Here is a 13631-nt window from a genome sequence, read left to right as displayed (position 1 = left end):
AGACTATTGGGGCTGGCCAAATCCAAGTACATACTGCGGCATGCCACTGACTAGGATTCATGGTCACATGTATGCACGTGCTACAGCAATGCGGTTGTGGATCTGCTCAAGCATTCAAATTCATTCTACCTTTTCTAATACAAAGGCAGCAACCCAAGGCAATTGAGTGTTGGCAAAGGGTCAGTCCCTGAACGCCTCCTTCGTCATCAGGGTCAGCCCGCAGGCAGGACGGCATTTATGCATTCAGAGCGATCAGCGGTTTCCAGTACATGTAGCTAGCCCAAGGCGAGCAATAGGTCCGACCATATGCACGCACGCACACGCATCGAAGGGGGACTCTAGGAGCAATAGTTAGTGTGTAGTATGAGGCAGCCCAAGGCGCAAAGGCCGAGGGCGGTCCGAGGGGCGGGCGGGCGAAATCTCTTCATCTAATCAGATGAACTGATGATTTTCCATCTGATAATTCTCATCAGCCAAGACACACTTGCTGGGATGATTACCCACTGCACCCCACGCCCAATACGCACTTTTCTAGTAAAGACGGGGTCAAGCGCTGCGGGGCGACATTTGAAAGAAAATTTTTTTGCACGCTTGATGCGCGTCCGGGGCGTTCCGTGGTCATATCGGGGGTTTGTCTTGGGAGAGCAGGAGACTCATCTTATCAGATGGTGTGTGTCGGAAGATCAGTGACATGGGGGGCGGCTTCGGCCATCCATCACGCTTGGGCTAGCGAATCGCCAGTTCTGGTGGCACAACTGCAACTCTCTGCCTGGCGCCCGGCCCGCAAGGGTCCTTCTACATCCAAAGCTAGTTTCATTTTGCTACGAAAAGACATCGGACCATTGTCTGACGAGTGGGCTGCATGGGGCCCTGGGATGGAGACATGGATCCAAACTACGCCCAAGGACGGGTCTTGGGCACGGCTGGCCGTGGTCCCCTCGCCCGGCCTACAATACATACAGAAACAATGGCCACCGCTGTTACTTTCACTTCCCATATCACGAGTAGAAGGACAGCTCTTTGTCTCGACCAACTTGCACTTGAGAGAGTGTGTATCTGGGACGTAGCCAACTTTGTAAGTTGTCTCCATCGCAAACTCGTGCCGTTTGTTCGCGTCGAGTGTAGACGTCATTGTTCAATCCATCTGATATGATAAAAAATCGCTGACAGCTTGCGATTGTACCTATAGCGCTCTAGGTTCCTGTTTAACGTGCGGAGTGACTGACCCCTCATCCACACATCCACGCATTTTAACCAGCGTTCAAGTCACCGTGACAAGGAACCAAGGTACGTCACTCGATACTTTTGCTGGTTTGACAGCACGAGCCGCGATTTCGCAACATGGGCAACCAAAACTGACAGCCAACAGTGCTACTATACACACCTACTATACCCAACAATGAGTCCTCACGTCGATATGTCGTCAGGCTCGCCAGACGGTGCAGCTCCAGCGGTGCAAAAGGCATTCAATGGCTTCCTGACAGACAACATTGATGAGAGCCAGTTCCCCGCTTTGGAGAACCGATCGCACCTTCGATATACCCCGCAAGACGAGCTGCACGACATGATTTGCGTTGGCTTTGGCCCGGCGTCGCTGGCCATTGGCGTGGCTTTGCACGATGCGCTCGACGGGACAGATGCCTCGCTATCTGATGTTCAGGGCCTCCAGAGCAGACCGCCAAAAGTTGCTTTCCTGGAGAAGCAGCCGCAGTTTGCATGGCACGCCGGTATGCTGCTACCAGGTGCAAAGATGCAAATCACTTTTATGAAGGACATGGCAACTATGCGCAACCCGCGCAGCGAGTTTACCTTTCTCAACTACCTGCACCAAAAGGATCGCCTGGTCGAGTTTGCCAACCTTAACACGTTTCTACCTGCACGTGTCGAGTACGAGGACTATATGAAGTGGTGCGCCAGCTGGTTCGAAGAGGTAGTGGCATACAGCCAGGAAGTGGTCAAGGTGATGCCTGAGAAGTCGGCCAGCGGAGAAATCACCAGCTTCAACGTCATCTCGCAAAACCACCTCACAGGGCGCACTGAGTCGCGGAGAGCAAAGCATGTGGTGATTGCTGCGGGAGGCAGGCCAAACATCCCCGCGCCTTTCCCTACCAACCACCCCAGAGTCATCCACTCGTCTAAATTCTCGTACATGTCCAAGCAGCTTCTCAAGGACCACGATGCACCCTACAACATTGTCGTGATTGGTAACGGCCAGAGCGCTGCTGAGATCTTTGACTTTTTACACGCAAATTACCCCAACTCACGCACACGACTACTTATCAAGGGAGGCGCACTGCGACCCAGTGATGATTCACCATTGTAAGTTGACATGCACTGTGAATGTGCGTGTGTGTATAGCAGAGACGAAACTAACCGACACCAGCGTGAACGAGATCTTCAACCCCTCGCGGACCGACTGCACATACAACCGCGCGCCAAAGCTGCGCGCAACAACGCTAGTCGAAGACAAGGGCACAAATTACGGCGTCGTGCGACTGGGACTCCTCGAGCACATCTACGAGACTCTGTACATGCAGCGCATCCGCTATGGCAACTCGCCTGCCGAAGAAGCCCACTGGCCTCACCGTATCCTACCCTACCGACGGGTGGTGGACGTGACGGACTCGCCGGTATGCCAGGGCGGGGTGCGTCTGCACGTCCAGGACTCGAGTGCGCTGTACTTTTCTGAGCAAGCTGGGGGTCAGGAACGCAAGGAGACGCTGGACGTTGATGCCGTCTTTGTTGCGACGGGCTACCTGCGGGACCTGCACGAGACGCTGCTCAAGGACGCCAGACACCTTATGCCTGGGGGCGAGCTGGAGGGTGCCAAATGGCAGGTGCAGAGGGATTACCGGGTCAACTTTACGGAGAAGAGCGTGGGTGAGGATGCTGGGGTTTGGCTGCAGGGATGCTGCGAGAGTACGCATGGTGTAAGTTTTGCCCTGTCCTTGTTCTTCCTTTCCATTTCACTTTTCCCACCTTCCCCCTGTTGCATTGGGTTTGGCTAACACGACGCGCATAGCTGAGTGACACGTTGCTTTCGGTGCTGGCGACCAGGGGAGGCGAGATGGTGAGGAGTCTCTTTGAGAAGCCGGCAAAGTGGGATAACGGCCATGTGTTGGGTGGGTATGAGGTGCGCGAGTAAGATGAGAGAGAGCAGAAAATGTCCGAGGTTGATGCCCAATGGCTGCTACGACGACGATAATGATGACAGCAATTGTTTGTTTTCCGCCAATGATTACGCTGAGGAATGAGGTCTTGGCTTGATGATGTGTGATGATTTTTTTCAAAAGTCTCATTACAGGTTACGGTCGTGTTTGCTGATGTCACTAGGTCCTTGGTTGTCTGCGCTGTTGCGTGCCGACAAGCGGTTCTGGGGCTGGGCAGAGAAGGTTATGCTGGACTTTATGAAAGACGTTGTTTGCATGTGGGGTCGCGAGATGTTTGCGGTCGCGATGGTTCCTTGCTGGAGCAGGGTGGGCGGCACAATGGAATGAAGGAATGTGTGGGTACCAATCTCAGCCGCAGTGACGCGCACAAGGCGACCTTTTGCGGCAATTGGCATGGCTGCCCAAGGCCATCGGTGTGGCTGTTGCTGGTAGCAGGCCAGGAGTAGTAAGTCGTCGAGTTAGTCGTAGCAGTATTGCTACTAGCACTGTCGTATTGCTGGAGACAGCCAGCCCAGCAATGACGCCACGGGCGAGCAGCTGTGGCAGGGCATGAAGAGGTTGGCTGCATCCGTCGCTAGCGTGACCAAGCAGAGAAGCCCAATCCATCGAGGTTGCAACGGCGCCAACCTCAGCGCTTCGGGTACGGCTGACCTCTGCCATACCATCCTTTTGACCCGGTGTGAATATTGCCCTGGGTGCGCCTCGTTCGTCTTGCTCCTCTACGGCCTCTCTGCCTCGGGTCACAGCAGCAGCACTCCAGCCCATCATCCTCGCTGCCGCTGACCACGTAGACACACCCCGCAACAGCCACACCCGACTTATCTCTCTCCCTCTCTCTCTCTCTCCCTCGTTCACACTCTCTTACACGTCCACACGCACTATTGCCCTCGACCCTCCTAGACGGGACTGGCGCGCCCTCCCCGTCTCGTCTCGGCCGTGTACCCTGGACCACCTCTTGCCATAGCACCACCACCACGTCAACCCCGACACCCACGCCCACGACCACCACCACCCATCAACCACCCGCTCCCTCACAGGCTCCACGTCCATCGGCATGCTCCGCTTCCAGTGAAGCGCTCAATCTCGTCTCCCGCCGCGACTCCGTCGCCCAACCCCAACTGCCGCCCACCCACCGCCCCGACGTCATGGAGCCCCAGTGGACGGCCTACTCAGACACCCCGAGCGCCCGATATTCGCACTCGATGCAATCGCCCCCGCATGCCTCGCGGGATGCCAGCGTGTCGTCGCAGATGAAGCAGGACGCTTATGCAACCCCCTCCCGCCAGAACTCAATCGCCATGCAATCGCCCGCTGGTGCTGGCGGTGCTGGTGCTGCCGCCGCCGCCGCTGCAGGCCCCCGCCCCGAGTACAACGACGGCGATGGTGACGTGCCCATGGAGGATGCCTACAAGCCAAGGCTCAATGCTGCGCGCCCAACCCAGCAGCAGCGCCACTCGCAGCAGTTCATCCAGCAAGAGGAGAGTGCTGCTGCGCGCAGATATTCGCCCATGAACCTCTCCCCCACATCGCCCTACTCGGGCAACCCGCAGCAGGGTGGTCAGAGCTACACCAGCTTTACCCCTCAGTCCCAGTCCCAAGCGCAGGCGCAGACACAGGCCAGCCGCCAGAGCCCTACGCGCAACAATCCCTACATGTCGCCGCCCAGCAGCTACTACTCTCCGCCATGTATGTCGAGCGTTGCCTGCCCAAGCCTGATTTCTTTAAACACCCTCGTATACTGATTGTCTTTTTGCTCTAGCTTCCCGCCCACATGCGCCCCAACTGCCTCCCATCCAGTCCAACATGGGCCAAGAGAGCTTCTACCCGCAGTCTGCGACTGCACAGCTGAATGCTGTCTACAACAGAGATAACCGGTCACCGCGCGCGACTTCCAATTCCAACTCGAATCCTCCCCATCTGCCGCCCATTGGACGAGGACCGGTTCCCAAGTTCGAAAAAGTCTCCAACACTGCCGACTTGCAGCCCAAGATCAATGCCCAACCGCCATTCCGTCGCGCCAACCCAGAGGGAGGCTTCATCAGTGTATGTATTACTCCATGTATGAACAGCAAAACTTCACTGACATGATTGAACAAACAGCCCCTCCAAGCTCTCACTGCTCATCTGCCCATGACGTACAAGCTGTGCAATGGTGGATTCAATTACCAATCGTCGCGAAATCCCCGTCGCGTCCTTACCAAGCCGAGCAAAGGAGTCAAGAATGACGGTTATGACAACGAGGACAGTGATTACATTTTGTATGTCAACGACATTTTGGGATCGGAGGAGTCTGGACACAAGAACCGCTACTTGATCTTGGACGTGCTGGGACAGGGCACATTCGGACAGGTCGTCAAGTGCCAGAACTTGAAGACACAGGAGGTAGTAGCCGTCAAGGTGATCAAGAACCGGACAGCATACTTTAATCAGAGTATGATGGAGGTTTCTGTACTTGACTTGGTAGGTTGCGTCCTTACAGAATACTGCAGGCAGCTGCTAACAAGACGCAGTTGAACAAGCAGATGGATAAGAACGATGATCACCACCTGTTGAGACTCAAGGACACTTTTATTCACAGGCAACATTTGTGTCTGGTCTTTGAGCTGCTGAGTGTCAACCTCTACGAACTGATCAAGCAGAATCAGTTCCGCGGATTGTCAACAACCCTGGTGCGCGTCTTTGCGCAGCAGTTGATCAATGGATTGGCACTGCTTGGAAAGGCCAAACTCATACATTGTGATTTGAAGCCTGAGAACATTCTTCTGAAAAAGTGCGTACACTAGTCTTTATATGTGAGGAAGTATCTAACAGCATGACAGCCTTGAAAGCCCAATCATCAAGATTATCGATTTCGGTTCCGCATGCGACGAACGCCAAACTGTGTACACGTACATCCAATCACGATTTTACCGGTCACCAGAAGTTCTGCTTGGTCTACCATATTCGGCAGCAATCGACATGTGGTCACTGGGTTGCATTGTCGTCGAGCTGTTCCTCGGTCTGCCACTTTTCCCAGGTTCGTCCGAATACAACCAGGTTTCGCGGATAACAGAGATGCTCGGACTACCACCACATTGGATGTTAGAAATGGGCAAACAGTCTGGAGAGTTTTTTGAAAAGTCACAGGATGAGTACGGTCGCAAACAGTACCGGCTCAAGTCCATGGAGCAGTATTCCAGGGAGCATGGAACCAAGGAGCAGCCTAGCAAAAAGTACTTCTCCGCCACAACCCTGCCAGACATTATCAAGAACTATCCCATGCCGCGGAAGAATATGAAGCCCAACGAGATCGAGCGAGGTGAGCAGCATCAATTCCATATTCAACTTTACAGCTAACACGTGGTAGAAATGGGCAACCGAGCTGCCTTTATCGATTTCGCCCAGGGATTGCTAAACCTCAATCCCCTCGAACGCTGGACCCCCGCTCAGGCGAAGCTTCATCCGTTTATCACACAGGCCAAGTTTACTGGGCCATTCGTACCTCCAATGACACTCAAGTCCAGCTCAAGCCGATCGCCAGCACCGGGTGTTCAAGAACAACAGCGATACGAGGGCTTGAGCAGACAGCGACAACAACAGCAACAGCAAGCGGTCGCGCAGCAGCAACAAGCGCAGGCAGCCCAACATGCCGCCTACGCAAACATGCAGATGAACCAATACGCTGCCGCACAGAGCCCGCAAGCTCAGCAAAATCCCTACAACATGTACACACCCAACCATCAAGGTGCACCGCCACCTTATCCCTCCCAGGCAGCACAATATGGTCAGCCCATGAACATGATGCAGCCGCAACAGCCGCGGCAATATAACCAACCTCAAAATCTGTATGCGCAGGCCACGACTCGTGCCGGACGACAAAGGGCAACGACAATGGATCAGCAACAGTCTGGGCAGTCAGGAATTCCACCTGCGCTGCAGAGGGTTATGAGCCACTTGGACCCTAATGCGCCTGTGCGCCTACAACCATCACCGGCATACTACCCACCTCCACCTGATGGCGCACCAGAGAGCGCAAGCAGCGCCAGGCGAAGAGGATCGCGGGCGGGCAACTCGAACCGTAACCACAACTTTGTGCGCAATCTCGAAGACCGCACACTCGAAGAAGGATTTGTGGGCCAAAACCACTGGCAATGATGAGCTGGATTGTTGCACTGATACACAAAGACGGGAAAAGGCGCTGTGTGCAACACGGAGATGCGGCGTTTTGATTTCTTGTTGATATCCCCCTTTCCCATCCCTCAGAGTTCGTTGGTCAGCAACATTGTCTATGGTATGAGTAGGAGAATAAAGAAGCTATGGAAGCGAGGGGCACAACTCGGAGGGACCGCGCGGGCCACACCATTGTTCACGCCGGTTTGCAGGAGGCCATACGGCGCCATACTGCGTGCGATGCTCAGCCCACTCAACTGGCTTTGCACGATTTCGCAACGGGCGCTCGTGAGTCAGCGTGATTACTTCTGCAGATTGCACCAAAAAGATCGACCGTCGTGGTAAGTTGGTAGCGCCTTTGATCGGACGGTTACCTGGACAGAGGATGGACTGGTTCCCACATGTGACAGGAGGAAATAAGAATGTGGGTGGCCTGGAAATGGTGATACCAGAGGTGAAGGATGTGGTGGACGGCGGCAAGTGTGTGTAATTCTAGCAGTACCCTCTTTCCCTGACAAAAACGCTTGTTTTGGCTATGCCAGTTGTTGTAGCACTGCGCGTTTGCTTTGGTGTGCGCCTTGAATGCGGGCTTGTTATTGTGTATTGATATTTAGTCCCGAGTTTTGTGCTGGATCTAATTATTCTGATGAAATACATGATGGCGATGCTGGAGGAGGAAACAGAGACGGAAACTGTTGAAAATATAAAAAAAAAACTTTGCTATTAACATTCGATCTTCATAAGATGACTGCGATATGCCTGGTGCCTTGTGCCTCTGAGGTGAGGGAAGGCAGGTTCGCGTCCACATTGGGTTAGGCGCGGGGCACACAGTCATGGCTTAGCGCTGGCTCGAAATTCGGTTGGAAAGTTGCAGCAACGCGGGCAGAAAGTGACTCTCTGTAAACCCACACGGCGCCCGCCACCCATACAAAACCCCCCCTCGATCCCTCGGGCAAATTCCCACTCTCGAGACCAGCAACCATGGCGTCCCGCTTCTTTGCCGCCAGCGACAGCTCCTCGGACGAGTCCAGCGAGGAGGAGCTCTACTCCAACGACGAGGAGTCTGAGCAGGAGGACAGCGAGCAGGACTCGGACGATGATTCCGATGACGACGACTCCTCAGACTCTGGCTCGGATCTCGGTGCCGCCAGGTTCTTGAAGGACGCTGACAGCGAGAGCGAGAGCGACGACGAGGATGTGAACAAGGTGCTAAAGAGCGCCAAAGACAAGCGCTTCGACGAACTCGAGGCGACGATTCGCCTGATCGAGAATGCGCAGAGGATCAACGACTGGGCAGTCATTTCTGAGCGTATGTGGAATGTGCGTCTTGGCGGGGCAGTGGGACAGATGTGCTGACATGGACGCATACAGAATTCGACAAACTCATCCGCCAGGTGCCTACCCTGATCAAGCAGAACGATGGCAAGATCCCCAAGCTATACATTCAGGCCATTGCCGACCTCGAGACGGCCGTCATCGAGACGCACGAGAAGCAAAAGGTCACGCCCAAGAAGATGAATGCCGTCAACGGCCGTGGTTTCAACGCTGTGCGCCAGAAGATCAAGAAGCACAACCGTGACTACGAAAAGGACATCAATGCGTACCGGGAGAACAAGGAGGAGTTTATGCGCGAGGAGGAAGAGGAGGTTGTTCAGGCGCCAAAGGAAAAGAAGAAGAAGAACAAGATTCCCCAGCTCGCCCCCGAGGTCGTGGACCAAGCCACAGACGATGGCTTCATCACTGTCGGTGCTGGTGGCAAGGCTGTTCTGTACACACCTGAGGGCATTCTCAAGCACCTCCGCGCCATTGTCGAGCAGCGTGGTCGCAAGAACTCGGACAAGCTCGAGCACATCAGGACACTGGAGAAGCTGTTCGACGTGGCCATCAACGACTACCAGAGGATTCGCGTTCTTTTGACTCTCATCTCTACCCGCTTTGACCTGACATCTGGCACTGCCAGCCACATGCACCAGGATCAATGGAAGCTGTGAGTGTGCCTTGAGTGATTCGCAATGAATTGACCGCTGACTTTGATCCAGTGCCGACCAAGAATTTGGCAAGCTGCTGCAGATTCTTGAGGACAGCAAGGAGATTGTTGTCATTGAGAACGCCGAGGAGTGGGAGGATGACGAGAAGCTGCCTACCATTACACCAGGCGAGATCTTCCGCATCCCTGGCAGCATTGTTTCATTCGTTGAGAGGCTCGATGACGAGCTCACTCGCTCCCTCCAGCACATTGACCCGCATACCTCTGAGTACATTGAGCGCCTCACCGACGAGGCCCTCCTGTATGCTCAGCTTGTGCGCACCCTGGTGTATGTCGAGAAGTTGAAGAAGAACCCTAGCCTAGAACTGCCCCAAGAGCCACTGAACCGTATTGTCATGCGGAGATTGGAGCACGTCTACTTCAAGGTATGCACCTACTTGAGCATGCAAATAATGATTTAGCTAACGTCTGCAGCCCTCGCAAGTCATCACCATCCTCGAGAACAACGTATGGAAGGCTATTCCCGACAGCCTCGACTCGGAGATCACTCCCCGTTCCATTTCCAATGACACTGCCTCGCTGGTTCAGACTCTGTGCACATACCTCTTCCGTCACAGTGAGGGCATCATCCGCGCTCGTGCGATGCTGTGCCAGATTTACTTCCTGTCTCTGCACGACCAGTACTACAAGGCCCGTGACATGATGCTCATGTCCCATCTGCAGGAGACTATCAGCAACTTTGACGTCAACACTCAGATTCTGTTCAACCGTGCGCTCGTCCAAGTCGGTCTCTGCGCTTTCCGTGCCGGACTGGTCTACGAGGCGCAAACCTCACTGCAAGAGATTTGCGGCAGCAACAGGCAAAAGGAGCTTCTCGCACAAGGTCTGCAAATGCAGCGCTACTCGCAAATCTCACCCGAACAGGAGCGTCTTGAGCGCCAACGACAGCTTCCGTTCCACATGCACATCAACCTTGAGCTACTAGAGTGCGTCTACCTGACCTGCTCCATGTTGCTTGAGATTCCTCTGCTCGCACAACTTGGTTCATCACCGGACCTAAGGAAGCGAGTAATCAGCAAGACATACCGCCGTCTCTTAGAGTACCATGAGCGCCAGATCTTCACTGGCCCTCCTGAGAACACGCGCGACCACGTCATGCAAGCATCCAAGGCGCTGTCTGCTGGAGAGTGGAAGAAGGCTGCCGAGTTTATCAACTCAATCAAGATTTGGGAGCTCATGGCCAACTCGGAAAAGATCAAGGAGATGCTGTCTGCACAGATCCAAGAAGAGGGTCTGCGGACATATCTCTTCACCTACGCTCCTTTCTACGACACACTCGCCATCTCCACACTAGCAGGCATGTTTGAGCTCCCAGAGCGCAAGGTCTCTGCTGTTGTGTCCAAGATGATTTCCCATGAGGAACTCGCCGCGGCGCTTGACCAGGTCAACTCGGCCATCATCTTCAGAAAGGGTGTTGAGCTGTCAAGACTCCAGACTCTGGCGCTCAGCCTGTCAGACAAGGCATCAGGCCTTATCGAGTCCAACGAGAAGACGCTCGAGCAACGTACACAGGGCACAGCGAATGCATTTGAGAGGCAAGGTGGACGCGGTAACCGTGGCGGTAGGGGAGGCGGCGGCCGCGGTGGCGGCAGGGGCGGAGGCGGAGGCCCAAGGGGAGGCAGGAATCAGCAGTTTACAGGTGGTGCGTTGGGACGCGCTATTCAGGCTTAAAGTTTAGACGTGTGTGTGTGTGTGTGTGTGCATGTGTGTCTACCTCTTCTCTAGCATCTATGGGGGTTTTCCACACGGCGAAATATATGACGGGTTTTTTCTTCTTCTTCTTCTGATAGGACTATTACCCTCGCCGTCTTGTTTTTATTTGTAAGGGGATTGGTTGGATGGTTGGTTGATCTGCCACCAGGTCGGTAGTTAGCTTTCCTCATGTGTTATACGACGATGATGATAATGGGGTTTCTCTTGGACTAGCTAGCTGGGTTAGATGTTTGGACTGGTATGCATGGTGTGTTAGGGTGCAACAGAAGAAGCTACATAGGAGAAGAAGAAAAAAATCAAGACAAAAGCGTGCAATCATATATATCATCTGTTGGAATATTACACAATGTGATTATTAGACCTTGTTCTTCAGATTCCATATTCGATATAAGCTGTCATGATGCACGCACGGGGAGGGAGTTTGTTTCACGTCTTTGTGGGGGGGTTTTTTTTAACGAAGCTACATGTTTTTTTTGTCATCCAGTGTGTGGTGTTTTGTGCAATTGTGAAGAACAAGAAAAGAATCATGTAGAATGACGATATCGACATAATGCTTTTGTTAGGGGGAGTATTGAGGGTAGGCTATGACGTCTGAGTGCATTGAATAATGCCAATGGACGGGAAAAAAAAGAGGGGTGAAGAAGGGAACAGGCGTAGTGTTAGTGATGTTGAGAAGAGAAAAAAAAGGAAAAAAAAGAGGGGATGAGTCCAATGGACTCGGTTACTCAGCTGTGGACGGATGGATGATCGAAATCCAGACCTCCCGCAATTTTGCTTGATGCAAAGCGGGCGCTCTACCACTGAGCTATACGCCCTTGTGTGATTATGAATGTTTTAGAAATGCTGTAAAATATATACAGCATCGACAAAAGGGAAGTTCAGCAAGCCCGGAGTTACCGGACTCACTCGCCAAGACCCTGTCGATCCACCCGCCAGCGACGCCAACAAACGCCAGATAACACGCGACTTTGCTGCAAAACAACCCAACCCTGTCGTTATCGCTTTTGCGTTGCCTTGCTCCCCTTTATATACATACTACATATTCCCGCTGGTCGGTGCGCCGCCAAATCCTCTCGAAATTGAAATCGAAAACGAAACAGATATGAAAGTGCGAAAGGGTGTGCAATGGCCTGTGGTGATGTTTGCGCTCTTATGCGGAGTCGCACGGGCATCCATGGGGGATCATTTACCGGAGTTTAGGGAGTGTGTGAGGGTTTGTACTGAGGCGAATTGTGGGGAGGGGAAGGTGGTTGATATACGTATGTTTTTTTTTGCTTTGCTTTGCTTAATCCCTGGCTTCTTTTCGTTTGGGAGATGGGGATGGGGATGGAGGGAGGTAGCAAAGTATGTACATGGCTAACGCATAATAGCATTCCACCGCCGTCTCCTCCTCTGGGATTGTCCCTCGGAATGCGATTACACGTGCCAACACATTATTACGCAGCAGCGGCTTGCGCGCGACCCGCCGTACATGCAGCCTGTATATCAATTCCACGGCAAGTGGCCGTTCTACCGCTTCCTCGGGGTCCAGGAACCGTTTTCCGTCATCTTTTCGCTATTCAATTACCTCGCGCACGACTGGGGTATGACACGCCTACGCGAACGCATCCCGGCGTCGTATGCGCTGCGGAAATACTACTTGCTGTTTGGCTATGTGGGGCTAGCGAGTTGGACGTTTAGCATGATTTTCCACACCAGGGACACGGGGCTCACGGAGAAGCTGGATTATTTTGCGGCGGGCGCGAATGTGTTGTATGGGCTTTACTATGCGCCGATTCGCGTGTTCAGACTCGATCGCCCGGAGCCGAGGAAGCAGAGCTTGCTACGACTGTGGACGGGGCTGTGCATTGTGCTGTATACGCTGCATGTTTTGTATCTGTCGCTCTGGTCGTGGGATTACACGTACAACATGGCTGCCAATGTAGCGGTGGGGATTGTGTCGAATATCCTGTGGAGCGGCTTCAGTTATGTGCAGTATAAGAAGATTGGGCGCACGTGGGCAGTTTGGCCCGGTATCTGCGTGGCGTGGATCATCATGGCCATGAGTTTGGAGTTGTTGGATTTTCCGCCGTGGAAGGGCATGATTGATGCTCATAGTCTGTGGCATTTGGGCACCGTGGTGCCCACCATCTTGTGGTACAAGTACGTCTTTTCCCCCCCTTTTCCTTCGTTTTTTTTCAACGCAAAGAAAAGTTCCATGGCTAACCCCGTTCTCTCTCTCACAGTTTTCTCCTCCGAGATGCGCAAGAGGATATTGCAGGTACGCGGCTTAAGGATTAAATGGAAAAGAGATAATGCTTTCTCTTTGTCTTTCTTTGTCTTTTTTGAGAAATTCTTTTTCTCCTATTGTCTCATCTACATGTATACCGCTCCGTCACTTACCACATGCTTTCCAGGAAACCTGCCAATAACTGCGTCTCGTGGGGGCGTTTGGAAAGACAAGCATTAAGGGGGTTTGGGCCAACTCATCGACGATAGAGAGAAAAAAATATCGTGCATTTCCACTTGGGGGTTAGTGTCTGCATGTGTGATGGTTATGAAAAGTCTTTCAC

General features: G+C 53.3%; 6 protein-coding genes across 6 annotated transcripts; 4 read left to right on the top strand and 2 right to left on the bottom strand.

The window, feature by feature from the left end:
* Positions 1 to 1399: 1399 nt before the first annotated feature.
* On the top strand, positions 1400 to 3145 carry COCCADRAFT_4131 (uncharacterized protein; the record flags this gene model as incomplete). The annotated part of the gene is made up of 3 exons (XM_007712976.1): positions 1400 to 2319; positions 2384 to 2930; positions 3023 to 3145. 3 exons carry the CDS (start codon positions 1400 to 1402, stop codon positions 3143 to 3145), a joined length of 1590 nt encoding a protein of 529 aa, XP_007711166.1.
* A 153-nt stretch (positions 3146 to 3298) lies between these two features.
* COCCADRAFT_4130 (uncharacterized protein) lies at positions 3299 to 3938 on the bottom strand (the record flags this gene model as incomplete). The annotated part of the gene is made up of 2 exons (XM_007712975.1): positions 3299 to 3595; positions 3657 to 3938. 2 exons carry the CDS (start codon positions 3936 to 3938, stop codon positions 3299 to 3301), a joined length of 579 nt encoding a protein of 192 aa, XP_007711165.1.
* A 377-nt stretch (positions 3939 to 4315) lies between these two features.
* COCCADRAFT_93253 (uncharacterized protein) lies at positions 4316 to 7304 on the top strand (the record flags this gene model as incomplete). The annotated part of the gene is made up of 6 exons (XM_007713009.1): positions 4316 to 4856; positions 4930 to 5213; positions 5271 to 5630; positions 5681 to 5940; positions 5990 to 6468; positions 6517 to 7304. The coding sequence occupies 6 exons, from the start codon at positions 4316 to 4318 to the stop codon at positions 7302 to 7304; spliced, it is 2712 nt and encodes a 903-aa protein (XP_007711199.1).
* A 507-nt stretch (positions 7305 to 7811) lies between these two features.
* Positions 7812 to 7976, bottom strand: COCCADRAFT_35857 (uncharacterized protein; the record flags this gene model as incomplete). Its single annotated transcript, XM_007713008.1, has 1 exon — positions 7812 to 7976. The coding sequence occupies one exon, from the start codon at positions 7974 to 7976 to the stop codon at positions 7812 to 7814; it is 165 nt and encodes a 54-aa protein (XP_007711198.1).
* Positions 7977 to 8300: 324 nt separating this feature from the next.
* Positions 8301 to 11037, top strand: COCCADRAFT_35856 (uncharacterized protein; the record flags this gene model as incomplete). Its single annotated transcript, XM_007713007.1, has 4 exons — positions 8301 to 8628; positions 8691 to 9306; positions 9359 to 9731; positions 9781 to 11037. The coding sequence occupies 4 exons, from the start codon at positions 8301 to 8303 to the stop codon at positions 11035 to 11037; spliced, it is 2574 nt and encodes an 857-aa protein (XP_007711197.1).
* A 1144-nt stretch (positions 11038 to 12181) lies between these two features.
* On the top strand, positions 12182 to 13359 carry COCCADRAFT_93343 (uncharacterized protein; the record flags this gene model as incomplete). Its single annotated transcript, XM_007713006.1, has 3 exons — positions 12182 to 12338; positions 12450 to 13221; positions 13305 to 13359. The coding sequence occupies 3 exons, from the start codon at positions 12182 to 12184 to the stop codon at positions 13357 to 13359; spliced, it is 984 nt and encodes a 327-aa protein (XP_007711196.1).
* Between the last annotated feature and the right edge of the window lie 272 nt (positions 13360 to 13631).

The sequence above is a fragment of the Bipolaris zeicola genome (genome assembly GCF_000523435.1).
Source record: "Bipolaris zeicola 26-R-13 unplaced genomic scaffold scaffold_53, whole genome shotgun sequence".
Lineage (NCBI taxonomy): Eukaryota > Fungi > Ascomycota > Dothideomycetes > Pleosporales > Pleosporaceae > Bipolaris > Bipolaris zeicola.
The sequence above is the reverse complement of the archived record's forward strand: the minus strand, read 5'-3'. Positions and strand labels throughout refer to the sequence as shown.